The sequence below is a fragment of the Pristiophorus japonicus genome, unplaced genomic scaffold (genome assembly GCF_044704955.1).
Source record: "Pristiophorus japonicus isolate sPriJap1 unplaced genomic scaffold, sPriJap1.hap1 HAP1_SCAFFOLD_107, whole genome shotgun sequence".
Taxonomy (NCBI): domain Eukaryota; kingdom Metazoa; phylum Chordata; class Chondrichthyes; family Pristiophoridae; genus Pristiophorus; species Pristiophorus japonicus.
Genome location: NW_027250723.1, coordinates 1,081,546 through 1,099,985, shown reverse-complemented (window position 1 = coordinate 1,099,985; position 18,440 = coordinate 1,081,546). Strand labels below are relative to the sequence as shown.

Here is an 18,440-nt window from a genome sequence, read left to right as displayed (position 1 = left end):
TGAAGCAGTTTAAATCGGGGATATGTAATCTGCCAGATTTGGAGAAGCGCGCAGATGTCAGGAGGACTAAGTACTAGTGCAGGTTACAGAGGCCGTGAAGTGGTTTGAAAATAAGAATGAATATTTTATAATTGAGGCGTTGTCGGACAGGGAGCCAATGTAGCTCAGCGAACACAGGTGTGATGGGGTATTGCGATAAGGTGCAAGGTAGGACACAGGCAGCAGAGTTTTGGATGAGCTGAAGTACATGGATGGTGGGAGATTGGAATCCCCCAGGAGAGCATTGGAGGAGTTATATCTAGAGCTAGTAAAGGCACAGTTATAGGTTTGAGCAGCAAATGAACTGAGGCAGGCGATGTAACAGAGGCACAAAGCTGCTGTCCTGGTGATGGAGTGGATATGGTGTCAGAAGACCATCTCCGGCTCACATAATACACAAAGGTTGATAACGGCTGGGTTCAGCCTTAGACTGGTGACAGGGAGAGGGATGGAGTCGTTGGCTCGGGCAATGGAGATGGTAATGGGGGCCACCAGTAAGGTCTCACAAATATTTGGTTGGACGGCATCAGAACTGAAAGATAACAGTTATCAGGAACGATTGAACAGGTTGTGCTTGGTTCCTGTAGAAGACAGAGAACATAGAGGAGTCCTGATCGAAGTCTTGAAAATTATAATTGTTTTGGTCTGGTTCGATTGGGAGAGAAAAGTTTATACTCGTGGAAGCATCCAAATCTTTGGAGCCATAAAAGCCAGATAATCACTAATAACACCAATAGGGAAATAAAGAACAATTTCTTTTCTCAGAGAGTGGCTAGAATGTGGAATTCCCTACGACAGGAAGTGGTTGAGATACATGTCTCAGATGCTGTCTAAGGGAAACTAGTCGAGTAAATGAGAGGAAATGAAATAAAAGATATGCTGAGAGGCTGAGACGAAGTATTTGCAATGGGAGGAGTATGTCTGGAACATAAACACCAGCACAGACCAGTAGGCCCGAAGTGTATTTTTCTGTGCTGTATATTCTGTAATGTATCCCCTGAACTGCAGCTACACTCTGCCGACCTACCTATTGACGAGCCTCTCACTCTGGAAGCTGTAATGAATTCCCTCACTAAATAGCTGTAGTGACCCTTTACAGAAGAACTCGGACAGAATGCAACAAGCTCGTTGTGCTGCCCAGAAAGACAAGGTGGGAAATGGCAATCAGAAAATGTGCCGTGTCCTGAACAGGTCGCTGGGTGTAACATCAAATCACCAGCCATTCTGGTGTAATTCAGTGGATGGAAGTCTGGGGCGAAATATTATATACCTGGACTGGAAACACTGGGACCTGCCTCTGGGCTGTGCTCAGTTGTTCTGTTTATTAATTAATTGTATAATTGAGGTAAACGGATATTTCACCGCACTCGTCAACTGCTCTCTGAACTTGGACTGGGTCACCCCATAAATAAATGTGTTTGTGCAACAACTTAAATTCCGCAGCATTTGTCCGACTTGTTCAAAGTTTGATAAAGAATCATTGTACTGAGTGGGATTTATTCCTGCAATGCTATAATATAAGAAATCTATAAAATACACCAGCCACAGCAGTATGAAGCTGCCGGATAAGGTGAAGAGTAAAATTACAGACTTCCTCCTGCTCTCCATCTCTGGGTCAGTGCCATTCTCCCCCTTGCTCTCACACCTCAGTCTCTTCCGGACTCGACTGGCCACTAAAATGTGTCTGACTGTCAGAGCATTGAGCAATAAAATTACAGCGAATGGTAGCAGTGGGGTTAAAACCGTATCCAACCAATCAAATACCACCCATCCGGGCTCAGTAAAAGCGGCTGGGATTGTGACACAGTCCCACGGAACATTGTCGATTGTATATACAGGTTCTAATGCAAAGTAGAAGGGAATGTTTTTAGAAGAGAGCAGAATGCAGCTTGTTGCCAGAACCACAGCCGCAGTTCTCCCGGTGCAATATTTGGTTTTCAGCTTCTGCAAACAAATGGCCACAAATCGGTCAAAGGTGAAAGTGACGGTGAACCAGACAGAACAGTCTGTGGTTACACGGGACAGGAGATATATTACACGACACACAGGGGTGATATTCAGGAAAGATCCCCGGAAATAATACCAACTGATCCGCCACAGTATGACCTCAGTGATGACCACCAGTAGATCCGCCGCTGCCATGGCCACGAGGTAGCGAGTGGTGCAGGTGGACAGACCGCACTTTCCCCGGGACAGGACCACAATCGCCACTAAATTCACTGTAATAAACGGAAGGGAAAAGTGACAGTCAATTGTTGGTCACACATTGTCGGTGACTGAGCCCAGACAGTAAGGCCTGTCATTTAGCATAAAAACATTCGGGTGCACATCGGCTCAGGGGTTAACATGTGAAGTACATCATCCCAACGCAACCAACCTCCAACCCGCTGCTTCCCAGTTTAGCAGAGACGGGGCAGTGGGAGGGAAGCCGAGCCAGCCCAGCGGGCGGGTGGGCAATATTAATAGTAACATAGAAACATAGAATATAGATGCAGGAGTAGGACATCCGGCCCTTCGAGCCTGCAACACCATTCAATAAGGTCATGGCTGATCATTCCCTCAGTACCCCTTTCCTGCTTTCTCTCCATACCCATTGATACCTTTAGCCATACGGGCCATATCTAACTCCCTCTTAAATATATCCAATTAACTGAAATCAACAACTCTCTGCGGCAGGTAATTCCACAGGTTAACAGTTCTCTGAGTGAAGAAGTTTATCCTAATCTTGGTCCTAAATGGCTTACCCCTTATCCTTCGATTGTGTCCCCTGGTTCTGGACTTCCCCAACATCGAGAACAGTCTGAAACTATGTCCCCTAGTTGTTGATTCCCCCACAAGGGGCAACACCCACTCTACATCTACCCTGTCGAGTCCCCTCAGAATCTTATACCTTTCAATAAGATCACGGCTGATTCCTCTAAACTTCAACCATTATAGGCCCAGCCTGCGCAACATTTCCTCATAAGTCAAGACCTTCATCTCAGGAACCAGCCTGGTGAACCTTCTCGGAACAGGGCATGGTCACTGCAGGAAGATAATCAACCAGAGGGGGTCGGGGACTGGGGAACCACCCCACTACTGTAGCCCATCAGCCCGAGTTATTGACTCAACTTGTCACTGTCTCCATGACTCTGCCTCGTCCCTCCTCTCCTACTCACTCCACACGATGTTACAGGACCACAGAGGGCGGGTATCCTAAGCTCAGAAAAATGAAGACATGTTGTAAGCACTGGTGTGGGAGCTGGCATCATCGGAACAGATACAACGCAGGCAGCGACACTCGGAGAATGTAGTAGAGTCCTTCCAGCAAGCTGGTTGAGAGGTCATATAATCAAAGTAGCTGGAGGAGTCGGCCGGATTATGGTAGATATTTGTGGAGAGACTGTCCTCGGAAATGGACTTCGAGATGTAGAGGAAGGGAAGGGTAATATCAGACGGAGCATGTGAATGACAGAGAGGGGCGTAAATTAGAAGCAAGGTTGACTACATAATTATTATTATTATTAATAACATTAATAATAACTAATATTATGCATAATAATAACAATAACGTTTATTTATATCACGCCTTTAATGTAGTTAAACCTCCCAAGATGCTTCAGAACTGTGTTAATAGGACAACACAGATACATATGACACCGAGATAAAAAAGAAGAAATTAAGGCATGTGACCAAAAGCTTGGTAAAACAGGTTAATTTTCAGGATATATTTAAAATGGAAAGATAGTTAGAGAAGCGGAGAGGTTTAGGGAGGGACTTCCAGAGTTTAGGGCCCCAGCAGCTGAAGGTAAGGCCACCGATGGGTGAGCAGTATAATGAGGATTGTTCGAGAGGGCAACATTTGAAGAGCGGAGATATCTTGAGGGGTTATGAGGCAGAATAATATTATAGACGTAGGGAGGAGCAAGGCCATGGAGAGATTTGTAAACAAGGATGAGAATTTTCAAAAAGCGTGGCGTTCTTTAACCAGGAGGCAATATAGGTGAGAAAGCACAGGTCTGAGGTGATGGGTGATCATGACTTCGTGCGAGTTAGGACATTTTCCAGTTCATGGCTAGAAAAGTAAATTACTTGAACACAGTCATCAATGTACCTGAACAATATGTGAAGGAGGGGACGGAGAAGAATTGGAACAACGAAGTTTCCCTGTATCACAAGAAAAGGCAGCACAGCTCGGGACCATCCGAATTCCCATACCGGCACCAGTGGAGTGTGGGGAGAGAACATTGTTCAGAACAGAGGTCCAGCACTTGTACTTTCAGCAGGGGCAGTGCACTCGGGTCAGGATCAGGTTTAGCAACATGCAAGGGTTTTATTCCCAGCCCAAAGCCCGTGAGGTCGAAAGGACTTCCAGTGTGAATGGCGAGTGAATTAAATTGTAAATGGGGCACTCAGTATGTATCAGCGGTGATAGGTGCAGGGAAACTCGTCATCCGCTGAGAGTTTCAAGGAAGCTTTGGTTTACTGGGCTATACACTGTACAATGTGGATCATTTTCCATAACTCGGAAGCCTACTGTCAACAAAGGCAGACCTTGATGGCAAAGTCCAACACTGCCTTCACTGTTTCAGTGCAGACTTCGGACCGCTGAGGAAGGAAGTGTTTGGAGACAGGATCTCAAACCCAGGAGCAAGGTGATGGTCTACAGGGCAGTAGTAATACCCGACCTCCTATATGTTTCAGAGACATGGAATATTTACAGCAGGCACCTCAAAACACTGGAGAAGTACCAACGCAGTCTCCGCAATTTGCTGCAAATTAGTTGGCCAGAGTGGTGCACCAACGTCAGTGTTCTCGCTCAGGCCAACATCCCCAGCATCGAAGCATTGACCACAGTCGATCAGCTCTGTTGTCCGGCCACAGCTTTGGCATGCCTGACATGTGATTCAAAAATCAAACGCTCTTCTCGGTGATTCGTTATTGCAAGTGAACGACAGGTGAGCAGAGGTCATGCATTATGACACACTCGAAACCTGCTTTCACAAATGCAACAATCCCACCTCCACCTGGCAATCCCTGGCACAAGCCAGCCCAACGTGGAGGAAAAGCATCCGCATGGTGCAGAGCACCTCGAGTCTTATCACCCAGAGTAAGCTGAAGCCAAGAGTAGATAGCGCAAGGAGTATGCGGCAACAGAGGCACCCCACACTCCAGTCCGTTCAACCAGCATCTGCCCCACCTGTGACAGAGAATGTACGTCATGCATTGCACTCTCCAGCACTCTGGGAACTAATTGTCAATGTATAATCGGGCCATCCCCGAGTCCGAGGGTATGCCTCAGAAGCGGAAGTGGAATAAATAGTGACCCACACTGAGTATATCCTACAGTGACAGAAAGTTCCAATAATACACGGTCACTGGAGTATGGTGTTCCACAACGGTTAGTGACCCATACTCAGTATATCCTACAGTGACACACACTCCCAGCAATACATGGCCACTGGGCTACAGTGCTTCACACCGTTTCGTGACCCACATTCAGTATATGCTACAGTGACACACATTTCCAGCAATACATGGCCACTGGGGTACGGTGTTTTACACCGTTTAGTGACCCACACTCAGTACATCCTACAGTGACACACACTCCCAGCAATATAGGGTCACTGGGGTGCGGTATTCCACACCGTTTAGTTACGCTCACTCAGTATATCCTACAGTGAGATACATTCCCACGAATACATGGTCACTGAGGTATGGTGTTCCACACCGGTTAGTGACCCACACTGAGCATATTCTACAGCTTTTACCGATATATAAAACGGAAAAGATTGACTAAAGTAAATGTTGGTCCCTTCGAAGATAAATGGGGGATTTAATAATGGGAAATGTGGAAATGTCTGAGACCTTAAACAATTATTTTGCTTCGGTCTTCACAGTGGAAGACACAAAAACCATGCCAAAAAATGCTGGTCACAGGAATGTGGGAAGGGAGGACCTCGAGACGATCACTATCACTAGGCGGGTAGTACTGGACAGGCTAATTGGACTCAAGGTAGACAAGTTCCCATGTTCCTGATGAAATGCATCCCAGGGTATTAAAAGAGATGACGGAATTTATAGCCGATGCATTCGTTGTTATCAACCAAAATTATCTGGACTCTGGGGAGGTACCAGCTGATTGCAAAACAGCTAATGTAACGCCAGTGATTAGAAAATGGAGTAGACAAAAGGCAGGTAACTATTGGCCAGTTAGTTTAACATCTGTAGGGGGGAAAACGCTTGAAGCTATCATTGAGGAAGAAATATAGGGACATCTAGATAGGAATAGTGCAATCAAATAGGCGCAACTTGGATTCATGAAGGGGAAATCATGTTTAACCAATTTACTGGAATTCTTTGAGGATATAACGAGCATGGTGGAAAGAGGTGTACCGATGGATGTGGTGTGTATGATTTCCAAAAGGCATTCAATAAGGTGCCACATAAAAGGTTATTGCAGCAGATAAAGGTACGCAGAGTCAGAGGAAATGTATTTGCATGAATCGAGAAATGGCTGGATAACAGAAAGCAGAGAGTCTGGATCAATGTGTCCTTTTCGGGTTGGAAATCGATGGTTAGCCGTGGGCCACAGGGATCGGTGCTGGGACCACAACTGTTTACAATATGCATTGATGATCTGGAAGAGGGGACAGAGTGTAGTGTAACAAAATTTGCAGATGACATAAAGATTAGTTTGAAAGCGGGTTGTGCAGAGGACACAGAGAGGCTGCAACGAGATTTAGATAGGTTAAGCGAATGGGCTAAGGTTTGGCAGATGGAAAACAATGTCGGATAGTGTGATGTCATCCAACTTGGAAAAAAAAAACAGTAAAAGCGAAGAATATTTGAATGGGGAGAAATTACAACATGCTGCGTTGCAGTGGGACCTGGAGGTCCTTGTGCATGAATCCCAAAAAGTTATTTTGCAGGTGCAGCAGATAATCAGGAAGGCGAATGGAATGTTGGCTTTCATTGCGGGAGGGATGGAGGACAAATGCTGGGAGGTCCTGCTGCAACTGTATAGGGTATTGGTGAGGCTGCACCTGGAGTACTGCGTGCAGTTTTAGTCACCTTACTTAAGGAAGGATATACTAGCTTTGGATGGGGTACTCACTAGGCTGATTCCGAAGATGAGGGGGTTAACTTATGATGATAGATTGAGTAAAGTGGATCTTTACACTTGGAGTTCAGAAGGATGAGGGGTGACCTTATGGAAACATTTAAAATAATGAAAGGGATAGACAAGATAGAGGCAGAGAGGTTGTTTCCACTTGGCGGGGAGACTAGAACTAGGGGGCACAGACTCAAAATACGGGGGAGCCAATTTAAAACCGAGTTGAGAGGGATTTCTTCTCCCAGAGGGATGCAAATCTGTGGAATTCTCTGCCAAAGCAAACAGTTGAGGCTAGCTCATTCAATATAGTCAAATTAAAGATGATAGATTTTTAAGCAATAAGGGAAATAACGGTTACGGGGAGAGGGTGGGTAAGTGTAGCTGATTCCACGGCCAGATCAGCCATGATCTTGTTTAATGGCGGAGCACGCTCGAGGTGCTAGATTATCAACTCCTGTTCCTGATTCTTATGTTCTTATGTATTTATGACACACACTCCCAGCAACACATGATCAGTGGGTTACTGTTTCCACACAGGTTAGTGCCCCACACTCAGTATATCCTACAGTGACAGACACTCCCAGTAATACATTGTCACTGGGGGACGGTATTTCAAACTGGTTCGAGACCCACACTCAGAATATCCTACAGTGACACACACTCCAAGTAATACATGTCCAGTGGGGTACAGTGTTCCACACCGGTTAGTGACCCAAACTCAGTATATTCTACAGTGACACACACTCCCAGTAATACATCGTCACTCGGTTACGGTGTTCCACACCAGGTAGTGACTCACACTCAGTAAATCCGACAGTGACACTCTCTCCTAGTAATACATGGTCACTTGGTACAATGTGTACCACCGGTTATTGAACCCCACTGAGTACATCCTGCAGTGACAGGCACGCCCAGTAATACATGGTCACTGGGGTACAATATTCCACACCGGGTAGTGACTCACACTCAGTATAACCTACAGTGACACACACTCCCAGTAAAACATGGTCACTGGGATACAGTGTTCCACACCGGTTAGTGACCCACACACAGTATAACCTACAGTAACACACACTCCCAGTATTACATGGTCACTGGGGTATGGTGTTCCACACTGGTTAGTGACCCACACTCAGTATATCCTACAGCTACAGACACTCAAATTAATACATGGTCACTAGGGTAGAGTGTTCCACACTGGTTAGTGACACACACTCAGATTATCCTAGAGTGACACACTTTTCCAGTAATACATGGTCATTTGGGGACAGTGTCCCACACCGGTTAGTGTACCACACTGAGTTTATCCTCCAGTGACACACACTCCCAGTAATATATGGTCACTGGTGTATGGTGTTCCACACCGGTTAGTGACCAACGCGCAGTATATCCTACAGTGACACACACTCCCAGTAATATATGGTCACTGAGGTACAGTGTTCCACACCGGTTAGTTAACCCCACTGCGTACATCCTACAGTGACAGACACTCCCAGTAATGCATGGTCACTGTGGAATGGTGTTCCACATGGGTTTCGGACCCACAATCAGTATAACCTGCAGTGGCACACATTCCAAGTAATACATTGACCACTGGGGTACGGTGTTCTGCACCAGTTAGTGACCAACACTGAGTATATCCTTAGTGACACACACTTCCAGTAATACTTGTTTTCTGGGGTATGGTGTTCGACACCGTTTAGTTACTCACACTCAGTATATCCGACAGTGACACACACCAAGTAATACATGGTCACTGGGGTAAGGTGTTCCACACCGGTTAGTGACCCACACTCAGTATATCCTACAGTGATACATACTCCCAGTAATACATGGTCACTGGGGTACGGTGTTGCACAGCGGTTAGTGACCCAAACTCAGTATATCCTCCACTGACACATACTCCCAGTAATACTTGGTCACTGGGGGATGGTGTTCCACACCGGTTATTGACCCACAATCAGTATATCCTACATTGAGAGAGGCTCCCAGTATACATGGTCACTGGGTTACGGTGTCCAACACCGCTTAGTGAAACACAATGAGTACATACTGCAGTGAAACACGCTCACAGTAATGCATGGTCACTGGGGTATGGTGTTCCACACTGGTTAGTGAACAACAGTGTGTATATCCAACAGTGACATACATTCCCAGTAATACATCTTCACTGGGGTACGGGTTCCACACTGATTAGTGATCCGCACTCATGATATCCTACAGTGACACACACTCCCAGCAAGATATGGTCACTGTGGTTCTGTGTTCCACACCGGTTAGTGACCCACAGTGAGTTTATCCGACAGTGACAAACACTCCCAGTAATGCATGGTCACTGTGGTGCTGTGTTGCACAGCGGTTAGTGACCAACACTCAGTATATCCTACAGTGAAACACCCGACAAGTAATACATGGTCACTTGGATACAGTGTTCCACAGCGCTTAGTGACCCACACTCAGAATATCCTACAATGACTGCCAATGCCAGTAATACATGGTCACTGGGGTACGGTGTACCACACATGTTAGTGGCCCCCACTCAGTATATACTACAGTGACACATACCCCCAGTAATACATGGTCACTGGGGTACGGTATACCACACATGTTAGTGGCCCCCACTGAGAATATACTACAGTGACACACACTCCCAGTAATACATGGTCACTGGGGTACGTTGATCCACACATGTTAGTGCCCCACACTCTGTATATGCTACTGTGACAGACACTCCCAGTAATATATGGTCACTGGGGTATGGTTTTACACGACGGTTAGTGACCTGCACTCAGTATATCCGACAGTGACACACACTCCCAGTAATGCATGGTCACTGGGGTATGGTGTTCCACACCGGTTAGTGACCGACACTCAGTATATCCTACAGTGGCAGACAATCAAGTAATACATGATCACTGGGGTAGAGTGTTCCACACCGGTTAGTGAACCACATTTAGTACAACCTACAGTGACAGACACTCCCAGTAAGACATGATCATTGGGGTACCGTTTTCCACAACGCTTAGTGACCCACACTGAGTCTATCCAATTGTGACACACTCCCAGTAATACATAGTAACTGACGTACAATGTTTCACACCGGTTAGTGACTCACACTCATTATATCCTAAAGTGACAACACTCGCAGTAATACATGATCATTGGGGTACGGTTTTGCACACTGGTTAGTGACCCACACTGAGTACATCCAAAAGTGACACACACTCCCACCAATACATAGTCACTGGAGTAGAGTGTTCCACACCGGTGAGTGACCCTCACTCAGTATATCCTACAGTGAAACACACTTCCATAATACATGTTCACTGGGGTACGGTGTTCCATACTGGTTAGTGACCCACATTCACTATATCCTACAGTGCCACACACTCCCAGTAAGACATGACCACTGGGGTACCGTTTTCCACATCGGTTAGTGATCCACACTGAGTATATCGAACTGTGACACACACTTGCATTAATACATGGTAACTGCCATACAATGTTCCACACCGGTTAATGAATCACACTCAGTATATCCTACAGTGACACACACTCCCAGTAATATATGGTCACTGGAGTACAGTGTTCCACTCCGGTTAGTGACCCGCACTCAGTATATCCTAAAGTGACACACACTCTCAGCAATTCATGGGCACTGGTGTACAGTGTTCCACACTCAATAATGATCCACCCCTGAGTATCTCCTACAGTGACAGCCATTCGCATGAATACATGATCACTGGGGTACGGTTTTCCACACCGCTTACTGACCCACACTGAGTATAACCTACAGTGAAACACGCTTCCAGTAATGCAAAGTCAATGGGGTACAGTGTTGCACACCAGTTAGTGACCCACACTCAGCATATCCTAAAGTGACAGACACTCGCAGTAATACATGATTATTGGGGTACGGTTTTCCACACCGGTTAGTGACCCACACTGAGTATCTCCTACAGTGACAGACACTCCCTTAATACATGGTCACTGGGGTACGGTGGTCCAAACCGCTGAGTGACCCACACTCAGTATGTCCTACAGTGACACACACACCCAGTAATACATGGTCTATTGGGTATGGTGTTCCATCCCGGTTAGTGATCCAAACTGTGTATATCCTACAGTGACACACACTCCCAGTAATACATGTTCACTGGGGTGCGGTTTTCCACACCGGTTAGTGACACACAGTGAGTATAGCCGAGTGACACACACTCCCAGTAATACATGGTCACTGGTGTACGGTGTTCTACACTGGTTAGTGACCCACATTCAGTGTATCCTACAGTGACACACACTCCCAGTAATTCATGGTGACTGGAGAACTGTGTTCCACACCGGTTAGTGACCTACAGTCAGTATATCCTACAGTGACACACACTCCCAGTATTACATGGTCACTGGGGTACAGTGTTCCACGCCGGTTCGTGAACGACACTGAGTACACCCTACATTGACAGACACTCCCAGTAATACATGGTCACTGGGGTATGGTGTTCCATACCTGTTAGTGACCTACACTCAGTTTGTCCGACAGTGACAGACACTCCCAGTAATACATGATCACTGGGGCACGGTGTTCCACACCGGTTAATGACCCACATTCAGCATATCCTGCAGTGACACACACTCCCAGAAATATATGGTCACTGGTATATGGTGTTCCACACTGGTTCGTGACCCACACTCAGTATATCCTACAGTGACACACACACTCACAGTAGTACCTGGTCACTGGGGTGCAGAGTTCCACACCGGTTCGTGACCCACACTGAGGACATCCTACAGTGACGGACACTCCCAGTAATACATGGTCACTGGTGTATGGTGTTCCACACCGGTTAGTGACCCACACTGAGTATATCCTACAGTGATACACACTCCCATTCATACATAGTCACTGGGGTACAGTGTTACACACTGGTTAGTGACCCACACTCAGTATATCCTACAATGACAGACACTCACAGTAATACATGTTCTCTGCGGTACGGTTTTGCTCACCGGTTAGTGAACCACACTCAGTATATCCTACAGTGACACACACTCCCCGTAATACATGTTCACTGGGGTACATTGTTCCACACCAGTTAGTGATCAACACTCATTATATCCTACAGTGAAAGACACTCCCAGTAATACATCCTCACTGGGGTATAGTGTTCCACGCCGGTTTGTGACCCACAATCAGTACATCCAACAGTGACACACACTTACAGTAATACATGGTCACTGGTGTACGATGTTCTACACTGGTTAGTGACCCACATACAGTATATCCTACAGTAACACACACTCCCAGTAATTCATGTTGAATGGAGAACTGTGTTCCACACCGATTAGTGACCTGCATTCAGTATATTCGACAGTGAAACACACTCGCGTTAATGCATGGTCACTGGGATATAGTGTTCCACAACGGGTAGTGACACACACTCAGTATATCCTAGAGTGAAAGACATTCCCTGTAATACATGGTCACTGGGGTACGGTTTTCCATACCGGTTAATGATACACACTGAATATCTCCTACAGTGACACACACTCCGATAATACATGGTCACTGGGGTACGGTGTACCACACCGGTAAATTACCCACAATCAGTATATACTATAGTGATACACATTCCTAGTAATTCATGGTGACTGAAGAACTGTGTTCCACTCTGGTTGCTGTCCGACAGTCAGTATATCCTGCAGTGGCACACACTCCCAGTAATACATGGTCACTGTGGTATGTTGTTCTACAGTGATTAGCGACCCACATTCAATATATCCTACAGTGGCACACACTCCCAGTAATATATGGACACTGGGATACAGTGTTACACACCGGTTAGTGAACCTCACTCAATATATCCTACGGTGACACACACACCCAATAATAGATGGTCACTGGGTTATGATGTTCCACACCGGTTAGTGACCCACACTCAGTATATCCTACAGTGACACACACTACCAGTAATACATCGTCACTGGGGTATGGTGTTCAACACCTGTTAGCGACCCAATCCGAGTATATCCTGCAGTGACTCACATACCCAGTAATACATCTTCACTGGGGTACGGGTTCCTCACCGGTTAGTGACCCACACTCAGTATATCCTACAGTGACACACACTCACAGTAATACCTGGTCACTGTGGTGCATAGTTCCACTCCGGTTAGTAAACCACACTCAGTATATCCTGCAGTGACACACACTCATTGTAATACCTGGTCACTGGGGTGCAGAGTTCCACACCGGTTAGTGACCCACACTCAGTTTATCCAACAGTGACAGACACTTCCAGTAATACATGGTCACTGGTGTACGGGATTCCACACCGGTTAGTGACCCACACTCAGTTTATCCTACAGTGACAGACACTCCCAGTAATACATGATCACTGGTGTACGGGATTCCACACCGGTTAGTGACCCACGCTGAGGACATCCTACAGTGACAGATACCCGCAGTAATGCATGGTCAGTGAGGTACAGTGTTCCACACCGGTTAGTGACCCACACTCAGTATATCCTACAGTGACACACACTGCCAGTAATATATGGTCACTGGTCTGTGAATGTTTGTAAATGTATAGACATTGAAGTTGAGAACGTGGGAATTGTGTAGGGACAGTATAAGCTAACAAAGAATTCATGGTGGAATAGCCATGACATCTCAGACTCGAGACTGCAAAATGTTACAACAGTAACACAGTTTGAAACAAAACCCACAGCTTGCAAAACAAGCCTCAAGTTAATACTAACTCATATTGCTAAACTGAAACATTAACAGTAAGAGAATAATAGGCCTTTGTGTAAAACCAGATCATAATTAGATCGGCTTTTGAGTGGACAAAGGGAAAGAGTGATCAGAGAGCATAGGCTGAACTAGGATGTCACTCAAATTGTACCTTGTTATCTTTTACCGAAACTGTATAACCGTCTTTCCTTTACAATGTAACATCACTTTGTCCGTAGGAAGTGAGTGCGATCTATCAGAGTTGCATTCCTTCTGTCTGATAAAGTCCCCGATCGGGATTTGCTTTTAAATAAAAGCTTGTTTTGTTTAAGGCAGAAACGATATTCTACTGAATAATTTTGCTGAACTAGATTGACGGAAAAGAATCCAGAAATCAACATTTGGTGTCAGAAGTGGGATCTCAACGGACGACTGCCGAAAACTTGCGAATTAAGAGCCAGACTAGCCTTGGACGAGACGAGGGGAAAGTGGCGACTGGAGTGGGTATGATTTCAATACTGCTACAGTTTCCCCCGTTTTCAAAAGTCTGAGGAAGGTTTAGCCACTCGCTTGATCTCAGGTAGTGTCTGAACGAGATGCAGGACAATCTGGTGAATACCTTTCAAACTTAAATTACGGTTAGATCAAATCGGATGGGACGCGATCCGTGAAGCGACACGGAAGAAAGGGATAATTAGAGCCAGATAGGAATAGATCAAATCGCGTGGGACGCGATCCGTGCAGCGACACGGAAGTTATGGATAGTTAGAGCTAGATAGGGATAGATTAAATCGCGTGGCATGCGATCCGTGCGGCGACATGGAAGGTAGGGATAGTTAGAGCTAGATAGGGATAGATCAAATCGCGTTGGACGCGATCCGTGCGGCGACACGGAAAGTCGGGATAGTTAGAGCTCGATTGGGATAGATGATGAATCTTGGATCCAAAAATAGAGCCGGACAAAACAATTAATAGGAAAGAAGAGAGACTCTTGTGAACGTCTGTTTTAAAATGAGAAATGCTTGTGTGATTTTTACTGTGGATAAGAAAGTCTGTTTGGGAAACCGGGGAGTTGTGGTTTGTTTTAGCTCCACCCACTTTTTCAAACAGAGTGTAAGTTTTTTTAACCCTTCGTAGTGTGTCCTGTATGTGGGAAGTTTAAGAGTGTGAACCTTATTGAATTACGTGTATTCGGAGGATAAGTTACGGAGCCAGGAAATGCACAAAGGATCGGTTTGTTGAGTAAAAGAAAAAAATTGATTACATTGGGTTGAAAGACATAAATTTAGGCTCGGAATGAGATAAAGAATGTTTTAAAAAAGAGCTTCAAAGCTCAAAAAAAAGTTTTAAATTAAGATTGAAACTACAAAGTTTGAAGCGGGATTTTGAGATATTCAGATAAGGCACAGCAAAATACTGAGATGGATTCAAAAGGTATCAAAAAAAATTAAATATCATGTTAAATATGCAGTTTAGAAGATACAGTATAACACAATCTTGACGCTGGAACCATTGAGATAACGAAAAGCAGCTCTCAGTATTACGTGCCACACTTCCCTCTAGTTATGGAAAAGACGAAAAAAAAGACGTAACGTACTAAATAGGTGCTGAAAGAAAACAAATGTTCTGAGGTTTTAATTATTAAGTTCCACTGCAGTCTGAAAAAATGCATCATTTCTATCGAGTTGGCAGAAAAACTCCACTTAATTAGGGCTTTTATTGACAGAAGGAGGACATATTAAAAACCATAGACATCTTAAAGAAAGAGTTCGCGCATGAGAAACGTACTAAGAGTTCCACTGGGACCTCTGAGAAAGGTATCGATAGACTACATAATCAAATGGTTGGCTTTGCATTGACCGAGGCTGATGACGAAATAGAATTTCAGTGAACAAATAGCTATTAAAAATGTGTGGTCTCGTTTTCAATCAATTTATAAAAATATCTTTTGCAAATAACTGATTAAGAAGTTAAAAAATATTGGAGTTTCATCAAATGCTGCCTTTCTTGATGATGAGATTTTTTTTCAGATGATTACGTGAAGTCACGTAATGACATCAGGTTATCTTACAAACCTGTAAAGGAGTTAACCCTTTCCATTGACAGCCGTTTCATACTGAACATTATCAATTTGGATTTCTTAACAGAAAAAAGACTCACCTAACAGAGGAAATGGTGCGATAGTCGGAATAAAAATAAAAACCTAACTAGCTTATGTAATAATACTTACCTGATACAATAAAGAAATAGATACTCAAACAAAACAAATTGAAGAGTTAAAAGGCTAAGATAAATAAGTTGAAAGAGATCCGCAAACCCAACTTAACCCTGACCTCCGATTTCACGGAGTGACCTCGACATGCATGGATATAATGCAGAATCAAGGGACCTGTGGGCCCTGGTAAAGCAAACCCTGAGCCCAACTGGGCATGCCCGTTTTCTAACTCACCTAGGACGTACTACTCATGATGCATTGGTGGTTGCTCACCCTAACGATGTCTAGGATCGCCTAAACGCTATCTTTAATGCTCTCACCACGACCCTTCAGAAGCCCATCAGTATGGCCGCAGTATTCGTAACTAAACACAAACGAGAAGAAACCGCCGGCGAATTCATGGAATGATTTATTGAAATATACGGAAGTCAATCAGGAGAGAATGCCTTCAGGCAGGAGATGATTCTCCTCAATTCTGCGCTATCCTACTTCAGTGCCTGCCCTATTCCATTGCTCACGCTATCTGGACAAATAATATGAATTGGGCAGATAACAGTGTAGCCCAGATGGAAAGGGCGGTTAAATATTATTGGCAGTAAAATAAAGGAGAGGGGGATGGTGCGCCCCCAACCCGGGTCAAGACTGAATACGTGACTAGAAAGGAAAAGCCGCCTCGGGTGGAAGGACCAAAACACGACCCAAGGGGATGGATACCAGATGGAACAGTACTGTTGCGTGCAGGATTGGTGGAAAAACAGGGATACGGTTATACCAAACACCCAAATAGCCCGCGCCCTGCTAATTACGGACCGCCCTACTGTCCCCGGCCTGGTATGGGATGAGGTCGGGGCTGGGAAAGACGAGATGGATGCTTTAATTGTGGGTAAGAAGGACATTAGAGTAGAGAGTGTCCCTCCCCTCGGCACGAAAGAGGAAGAGAAGAGGGGCAAGCGAGGAGAGGACGGTGATCTTACACTAAATTCGCCCAGAACAACCCCTTCGGCCAATCGTCCCCCGATTATTCGTAATGACTACGTAGCTTGATTGTACAGAGAACTTCCCCGGATGACGAACCGATTTGCCAGTTTCCAGTCCATCACACGGCTAAACAAATGCGACAGTGGTTGGGGGTGATCAATTACTGCAGATCCTGGATCTCTAATGTTGCCCTGATTACTAAGCACCTCACCCCGTATACAAATAAGGAAGGCAGCTTTGAAATAAAAACCGCAGACGTCGAAGCCTTTAAGTAATTAAAGGCAGCCCTGCTGCAAGCTCCGGCTTTGGGACGGCCCCTCTATGACCGGCACTTTCAACTGTATTATACAATCCTGAAAGATTGTGCCACCGTAGTCTTAACACCTCTCACTCCGTAGCTGCCCTCCTGCGCCAACTGCAGACTCAACACCTAACCATGGCCAGGCAGAGTAGATATGAGATCTACCTACTAAATAACCCTCGGCTTACATTTCGGCACTTTACTGCCATTAATCCGACCTGTTTTCTTACCGAGCCACCACAAGATGAGGAAGAACCCATTCATGATTGTTTATCTTTAATTCAAGAGGCCACATCGGTCAGGGAAGATTTAGTTGATGTACCAATGGAAGACCCAGACTGGATTATGTATGTTGACGGAAGCTCTTCTGTTGATCCAGAAGGTGCACGAATTTTAGGATACGCCACAGTTAAGCAGGAGAATCAGGTCTTGGAATTTGCCGCCTTTGAAACCGACTATTCCGCCAAAAAAGCTGAACTATTCCCACAGGGGAATGAGATATCCCATATGCAACTTGTATCTGACTTGTTGCAAGCCCTCATGTTCCCCAAGCGCATTGCCATTGTTAAATGTACCGCCCACACCACCGGAAAATCCCCGGTTGATATAGGGAACCATTGTGCTAACGAAGAGGCCAAACAGGCCTCTCGTGGACAACAAATGGTAGTGCCCCAGAATGATGAGTCAGACTAAAAGTCCTGCAAAGGGTAAGTTAGCATCGGAAAAGCTAATGCCAACCATCCAAGATGTTGTAAAAGCACAGGAGGACGTTCCTGAAAAAGGAAATCTGTTTTTAAAAAATTATGGATGTACTTATGACAATGTTTCTAAACTCTGGACCACTCCCGCAGAACAGACTTGCATGTCTGACGAGTTGGCTCTATGGGTTATTGAATGTATGTATTTTGCTACTCATTGTGGAGCAAGGACCACAAGTGACACACTTTTGAATACTTGGTGGCACTCTAGACTTCAGGCGCTCGCCCAGAACATCGGTAGTCGTAGCCTGGTTTGCCGGCAGAATAATCCAGGAAAGGGAGTCCCCTGATATTGGGATAAGACGCACCTACCCGAAGGT

The 18,440-nt window shown here is 45.4% G+C and overlaps 1 protein-coding gene across 1 annotated transcript; it reads right to left on the bottom strand.

Moving 5' to 3' along the window:
• Positions 1-1,347: 1,347 nt before the first annotated feature.
• LOC139241424 (probable G-protein coupled receptor 139) lies at positions 1,348-17,626 on the bottom strand. The gene is made up of 4 exons (XM_070869984.1): positions 17,593-17,626; positions 10,194-10,245; positions 2,875-2,891; positions 1,348-2,258 (listed from the first exon to the last, which is right to left on the bottom strand). Exons 1-4 carry the CDS (start codon positions 17,624-17,626, stop codon positions 1,348-1,350), a joined length of 1,014 nt encoding a protein of 337 aa, XP_070726085.1.
• Positions 17,627-18,440: the final 814 nt, after the last annotated feature.